The sequence below is a fragment of the Hylobates moloch genome, unplaced genomic scaffold (genome assembly GCF_009828535.3).
Source record: "Hylobates moloch isolate HMO894 unplaced genomic scaffold, HMol_V3 SCAFFOLD_6, whole genome shotgun sequence".
In the NCBI taxonomy this organism is placed as follows: Eukaryota; Metazoa; Chordata; class Mammalia; order Primates; family Hylobatidae; genus Hylobates; species Hylobates moloch.
Genome location: NW_026652281.1, coordinates 94,631,353 through 94,638,906, shown reverse-complemented (window position 1 = coordinate 94,638,906; position 7,554 = coordinate 94,631,353). Strand labels below are relative to the sequence as shown.

The 7,554-nt window shown below is 34.7% G+C and overlaps 1 protein-coding gene across 1 annotated transcript; it reads right to left on the bottom strand.

The window, feature by feature from the left end:
* Positions 1–1,023: 1,023 nt before the first annotated feature.
* LOC116470444 (small ribosomal subunit protein eS27-like) lies at positions 1,024–1,278 on the bottom strand. The gene has a single exon (XM_032755773.2). It carries the CDS (start codon positions 1,276–1,278, stop codon positions 1,024–1,026), a length of 255 nt encoding a protein of 84 aa, XP_032611664.1.
* Between the last annotated feature and the right edge of the window lie 6,276 nt (positions 1,279–7,554).

Genomic DNA, 7,554 nt, shown 5'->3' with positions numbered 1-7,554 from the left:
CTTCCTTTATTTGTTCTTTGTCTCTAGTTTCCAAAAGACCTGGTCCCAGTTCTAGTACTCAACTACTCTTCCCACTAAGTTATACGGGTTTATACCCCTAGTGGTTCAAAACCAAACAAACAAAATATCATGAAATCTCTTTACCTTGTAATAAAGAGGAAGGGTTTTTCAATTCAACAAAAAAAGATATAAATATTGTATACATTTATTACCTAGAGTGAAATAATGTACCATTTTATTGGTGTTGCCATGTCAACTTTCTTGGATCCTAACTTTGTGCACTGTCACAAAGTCATACTAATATTAGTGCAGCGCCTAAGGACAGAAGTTACGGCATCAGACAACCAACATTCAAAACCTAGCTCTGCCACATTGCTAGCTATGTGATGAATTAGTTAAGACCCTTAAGCCTCAGTTACTTTTTTTGCAAAACATGCATGAATCATAGAATCTAATTCATAAGATTATGTGATGAAGAAGTAAGATAATGCATGTAAAGTCCTTAGTGCAGTGCCTAGTGTTGAATAACTCTTCTTAGTAACAGCATCCATCATTTTTTGACCACTGTATGAGTCTGTTAAGGCTTCCATGCAGAATACCACGAACTGGGTGGCTTAAACAATAGAAATTCACTGTCTCACAGTTCTGAAGGCTACAAGTCCAAGATCCAGGTGTCAGTAGGTTTGGATTCTGCTGAAGCCTCTCTCCTTGGCTTGCAGATGGCTCCCTTCTCACTGTGTCCTCACATGGACCTTCTTCCTTTTGTGCACATCCATACTAGAAGCAAGACCCACCCTACCTGCCTCATTTTAACTTAATTGCCTCTGTAAAGATGATATTTCTTTTTTCTTTTTGCCCATAACCAAAACTTTATTGAAAGCCTGACATCAAAATAGGAGATCACTGTTGTATACCTTACAAAACCAAATGTAATTACATTATCTTGGTAGATTAATTCAAATTATGGAACTTATGATAAGGCTTTCTGTAAGATAACACGAATTCAGGAAGCTGTGTGGATCATTAGTGTTGCTTTCCTCTAAATGAATACCCTTCTGTGAGGCTGGCCTTTCCTCCTGTAGGCTGACACAACACTGTTAAACAACCTACACAAAGAACCACTCTCTGAGCATGGCTGAAAACTGTGGTAATCTTGTAGCAACCTGGACGTTTTACATGCATGTAGTAAGAATGTGGACTTTGCACTAGCCATTTCTTTTTATGTTTTTTCTTTTCCTCTTCCAAGGACAGAGGTAGTAAATCTCTAGCCAAAGTCATCCTGTATCAAGTCGAGCCCTTCTAGACCTCTCAGCCAACACCGTTAGCGAGCTGCACGCGATCTGCGCCCAGCATCCAATATTTCCAACTACGGTTACATTGTGAGATACTATGGGTTGGGACTTCGACATATGGATTTTGTGGGGGACACAGTTTCACCCATAACAACCACTCACCATTTGTTATCTATTACGTGTCAGGTGTAATGCCAGAACCACTTTCTTCTGGATGTGCCCCAAGTGTGTTCTTAGCATTACCTCATAAATTGTTTTACTCTTTAACTCAACTCCTGCTCAACAAACAGTTTGCCTTGTTGTTATTTTTTCAACATAGAAATAGGCTTTTTTTTCTAATCATCTTATATATAAAATGTATATTCATTGTAAAATGCTCAGACAATATAAACATCTGTAAAGATAAAAAGAAGCCTATGTATAACCCCACTACAAAGAAACAACCGCAGTTTTGATATTTGTAGATGGCCAGATATTTTTTCTTTTTCTTTTCTCACATAAACAGACTTACTGTTTCTCAAAGGTGGAATTATACTCTGCTTCTGCCCGTATTTTACATTTAAAATATTTTAGACATCACTTATGTCAAAAAGAATAAATCTACATCACAAATTTAATACTAAATAATATTTTACAGTAACTGTTTTCCAACATTAACTTGTTGACAACCTTTTTGCTATTACAAAAAAAGCAGTTCAATGAACATCCCTGTTGAAGCATCTTTGCCCTGATCATTTCTTTCATACACTTTTCAAAATAAAAGCATTTTAAAAAAACTTAGATTGGTTGATATGTATTTCAAGATTGCCCTCCAGAAAGATGTTCCAATTATGCTCCTTTTAAGTGCTAACCAGTTAATATAATTGCCAGGAAACATGCTGATTTTGCATCAACCCTCTTCTACCCCCTGCTTCCCCCAAGCCATAACTATTCCTTGAGAAGCCATATCATACTAATTGAACCAATATAACATGGTCCTTTCCCCTCAGAGTGACAAGGCTAAAACAGATTTATACAATTTGCAAGTAACACATGGAAACATATATCCAAGTGCTAAATTGCATGTAGTACAGATGCTAAGCACCCTGGGAGGCTCGGCTTCTTTCCTTCTGCTTTTAGTCCCCACACAGGGTTGAAATGAAACACATCCATGTGCAGTAATGTGTCTAATGTGTTTTTCTAAAAGAATACTTAATCTTCTGGTTCAACTTTAGAGAAACTAAAGCAAAAACAGCCTCACAACCCGCTTCTCCACCTTCACTTGCTACCATTCTTACTCACTAAACTCCAGCCATGCTGATTTTCTTTATGTTTCTCCAGCACCAAGCTCATGCCTGATCAAGAGCCCTTCTACTTGTTGCTCCCTCTGCTTCAAATGCTCTTCCCCAATGTCATCCCCAATGGCTTCCTCTCCCTATTCAGGTCTCAGTGTCATTCATCTCACTCATGACATCCTCAGAAAGGTCTTCACTGACAGCCCAATTAATAGCACCTTCACCTTACCCCTTTAACTTCCTACTGCATTGCTCTTTCCTTCATAGTATATACCATGGGTAAGAATTGTCTCATTTATTTTGTGCTTATTTCATATTGGCCTATACACACTAGAATGTAAGCTCTATGGGGACAGTAACTTGGCTGATTCACCCATCACTATATAGAATACAATACTCCTATCTGGCATGAACCATATTTCATAGACTTAAAATAAATTTTTTCACATTTAAACATCAAGGTATATGTCTTATGCTTAGTATCATTTAGATAGTAATTAATGCATAATTGACATTGCCTACACATGCACAAACTTGGTCATCATTACTGACGTTGTCATCTCTTCAATGGAGTCTGTATACTGTTGAAACTACATGTGTAGAGTTTAATTGCCATATAAAATACCCTTGAAATTGATTATATAAAATATCTTTGATTTTGATGATTGAGCACTGAATTTAAAGGCTGGACACCTAGAAAGTCATAGACACATAATACCAGAAACAGAACATAAGTTTAACATTAGTCAGGCTAAAAATTGACAAATGGGATCTAATTAAACTAAAGAGCTTCTGCACAGCAAAAGAAACTACCATCAGAGTGAACAGGCAACCTACAAAATGGGAGAAAATTATTGCAACCTACTCATCTGACAAAGGGCTAATATCCAGAATCTACAATGAACTCAAACAAATTTACAAGAAAAAAACAAACAATCCCATCAAAAAGTGGGCAAAAGACATGAACAGACACTTCTCAAAAGAAGACATTTATGCAGCCAAAAAACACATGAAAAAATGCTCATCATCACTGGGCCATCAGAGAAATGCAAATCAAAACCACAATGAGATACCATCTCACACCAGTTAGAATGGCCATCATTAAAAAGTCAGGAAACAACAGGTGCTAGAGAGGATGTGGAGAAATAGGAACACTTTTACACTGTTGGTGGGACTGTAAACTAGTTCTACCATTGTGGAAGTCAGTGTGGCGATTTCTCAGGGATCTAGAACTAGAAATAGCATTTGACCCAGCCATCCCATTACTGGGTATATACCCAAAGGACTATAAATCATGCTGCTATAAAGACACACACACACGTATGTTTGCTGCGGCACTATTCACAATAGCAAAGACTTGGAACCAACCCAAATGTCCAACAACGATAGACTGGATTAAGAAAATGTGGTACATATACACCATGGAATACTATGCAGCCATAAAAAATGATGAGTTCATGTCCTTTGTAGGAACATGGATGAAACTGGAAAACATCATTCTCAGTAAACTTTCACAAGGAGAAAAAACCAAACACCACATGTTCTCACTCATAGGTGGGAATTGAACAATGAGAACTCATGGACACAGGAAGGGGAACATCACACTCCGGGGACTGTTGTGGGTTGGGGGGAGGGGGAGGGACAGCATTAGGAGATATACCTAATGCTAAATGACGAGTTAATGGGTGCAGCAAACCAACACGGCACATGGATACATATGTAACAAACCTGCACATTCTGCACATGTACCTTAAAACCTAAAGTATAAAAATAAAAAATAAAAATAAAAACAACACATTAGTCAGGCTAATACTTGTAGGAAGAGGAATGATCACATCTCCATATTACCTTGTAAAACAAAAAGAAGTGCATTATGGAGCATATGAAATGAAGACATATCCAAGTAGATTACACTGTGTTACATTTTGTTACATTTTGCACGTATCTTTCCATGTATCTTGCTAAGATACATGCAAAAGCTTTGTCCATTATGTGCCAAGCAAAAGATTTTTAAAATCCTAAACATATATGTACCTGATAACAGAGGTTAACAATAGATGAAGGAAAAAAAAAGAAATAGGACTGCAAGTAGAAGTAGACAACCACAGATATAGCCAGCCATAATTGACAGAAAAAGTAGACAGAATATCATTAAGGATGGAAGACTTGAAAATTATAAACAAATGACTTGACCTAATTGACATTTTTAGGACACTCCTCCCAACAACAGCAAAATACACGTTTTTTTCAAGTGCATATGAAACATTTACAAAGACAGATTCTACTCTGGGCCATAACATAAGTCTCAATAAATGTGAAAGAATTCAGGTCAGATAAAGTATGTTCTCTGAACACAATGAAATTAAAATAAAATCAACAACAGAAATATCTCTGGAAAAATCTAAAAATATGTAGAAATAAAATAACATCCTCATAAATAACCCATGTCAAAGAAGAAACTAATATAAAAATTATAAATTGTTTTAATTCAATGAAAATAAAAACACAACACATCAAACTTTGAGGAATGCTTCTAAAGCAGTAATTAGGACAAAATTTATAGCACTGAAGACCTACTTCAAAAATAAAGAGCAGGAGGAGTAGAAGAAGGAAGCCTCAAATGAATTATCTTAGCATCTATTTTGAGAAATGAGAACAGCAAATTAAACTCAAACGTAGAAGAAGAAATAATGAAGATGAAAGTGGAAGTAAATGAAATAGAAACAGAAAAATAAGAGAAAAACAATGAGACCAAAATGTGGTTCTTTTTATTTTCCAAAAATATTGATAAACCTCTAGCCAGACATTTTACACACACACACAGACACACACACACACGTGCGCAAGAAAGAGAAACAGCGAGCGAGAGAGAGAACAAATTATCCGTATTACCAGTCTCAGGAGGGAGAGAAGTGAAATCACTACAGATTCTATAGATAAGGGAATATTATAAACAACTTTATGCTAATAAATGTAATAACTTAGATGAAATGGATAAATTCTTTGAAAGACACAAAATACCAAAGCTCACTCAAGAAGAAATTGACAACCTATACAGACCCATATCAATTAAATAAATTGTTTTTAGAGTTAAAAGCTTTTCCAAAAACAAAATTCCAAGCCAAGATGACTTCACTGTTGAAGTCTGCCAAACATTTAACAAATAAGTAGTATTCTACACAAACTCTTGGAGAAATGTGAAACCTGAAGAAACAGTTTCCAACCCATTCATGATACAAGAATTATTCTGGTACAAACAATCAAAGATGTTGTAAGAAAAGAAAACTACAGATGAATAACTCTTATGATCATGGATATAAAAATTCTAAGAAAATTTTTAGCAAAATGATTTCAACATTTTACAATAATGATAATACATCATGATCAACTTGAGTGTATCTCAGGAATGCACAGTTGGTTCAGCACTCAAACATTAATGTAATTCACCCTCATGTAGTTTGTTCTAACATTGAAAACAAACTATATTATCATCTCAGTAGATACAGAAAGTACATTTGACAAAATCCAACATTATTCCTGATAAAAACTCAGCAAACTACAAGTAGAAGAAAACTTCCTCAACTCAATAAAAGGCAGCTACATAAAACAAACACCTAACATCAAAAGTATTCATAAAAGACAGAATGTTTTCCCTGAGAACAGAAACAAAGCAAGGATGTCCATTCTGACCAGTTACATTCAACATTATACTGGAGATTCTGGCAAGGGCAATAAGGTAAGAAAAATAACTAAAGGGCATTCAGTTTGAAAAAAAAAAAAGGAGTAAAAATGTCAGTATTCACAGATGACATGACTATGTAAAAAACACAAAACATAATGGAATGTACAATAAAGCAACTAGAACTAATACATGAATTTAGAAAAGTTGCAGGATACAAAATTAACACACAAAAATAAATTATATTTCAACTTTCCAGAAAAAGAAAAATTAGAAGTTGAAATTTTTTAATATGTCATTTACAATAGCACCAAAAGTATGAAATTACTAGGAATAAATAGGACAAAATATATGCAAGACATGAACACATAAAACTAAAAAACAGTGTTAACAGAAACTGAGAAAATCCTAAATAAATGAAAAGATGTACCATGCTTATGAATCAGAAGTATTGTAAAACTGTCCATTTTTCCCAAACTGATCTATAAATTCAATCAAATCATGATCAAAATCCAAGCAGGCTTTTTTTGTAGAAATTATCAAACTGATTCTGACAACTCATATGGAAAGGCAGAGTACCTAGAATATCCAAATGAACTTTGAAAAAGAAGACCAAAATTGAAGGATGAATACTACCTGATTTAAAGACTCATTAGAAGCTTTGGTAATCAAGAATGTAAGATATTGCCATAAAGATAAACAAGAAGATCACTGTAATAGAATATAGAGAGTCTAGAAAGAGGCCCAAACATATACAGACACTTGATTTTCAATAAAGACAGAAAGACAATTCAGTGGAGCAAGGAAAATGTTTTAAACAAATGGTGCTGCAATGATGCAAAACAGAACTTTGATCCACAGCTCACACCACATATGTTAACTCAAAATGGGTCACAGACCTAAATGTAAAAACTAAAAAAAACTTTCAGAAGAAAACCATAGCAGAAAGCCTTTATGACTTCGGTTAGGCAAATACTTCTTAGATACGTCACCAAAATCATGATTTACAAAAGAACAAATTGATAAATTGGACCTCATCAAAATTTAAAACTTCTCCTTGAAAGACATCCTTAAGACAATGAAAAGACAAGCAACAGATGTGTAGAAAACGTTTGCAAAGCATATATTTGAATAAGGACTCGTTTTCAGAATATGTAAAGAACCCTCAAAATTCAGCAATAAGAAACAAACAATTCAGTTTTTAAAAAGGTGGAGGACAAAAGATTTAAACAGATACTTAAACAAAAAAAAAATGAGTGGCGAGAAAGCTTATGAAACAATATTCAATATTAGTCATTAGGAAAATGCT

Excerpts from the sequence above, each read along its gene's own strand:
- LOC116470444 (XM_032755773.2), bottom strand. The coding sequence starts at position 1,278 with ATGACTTTGGCTAGAGATTTACTACCTCTGTCCTTGGAAGAGGAAAAG.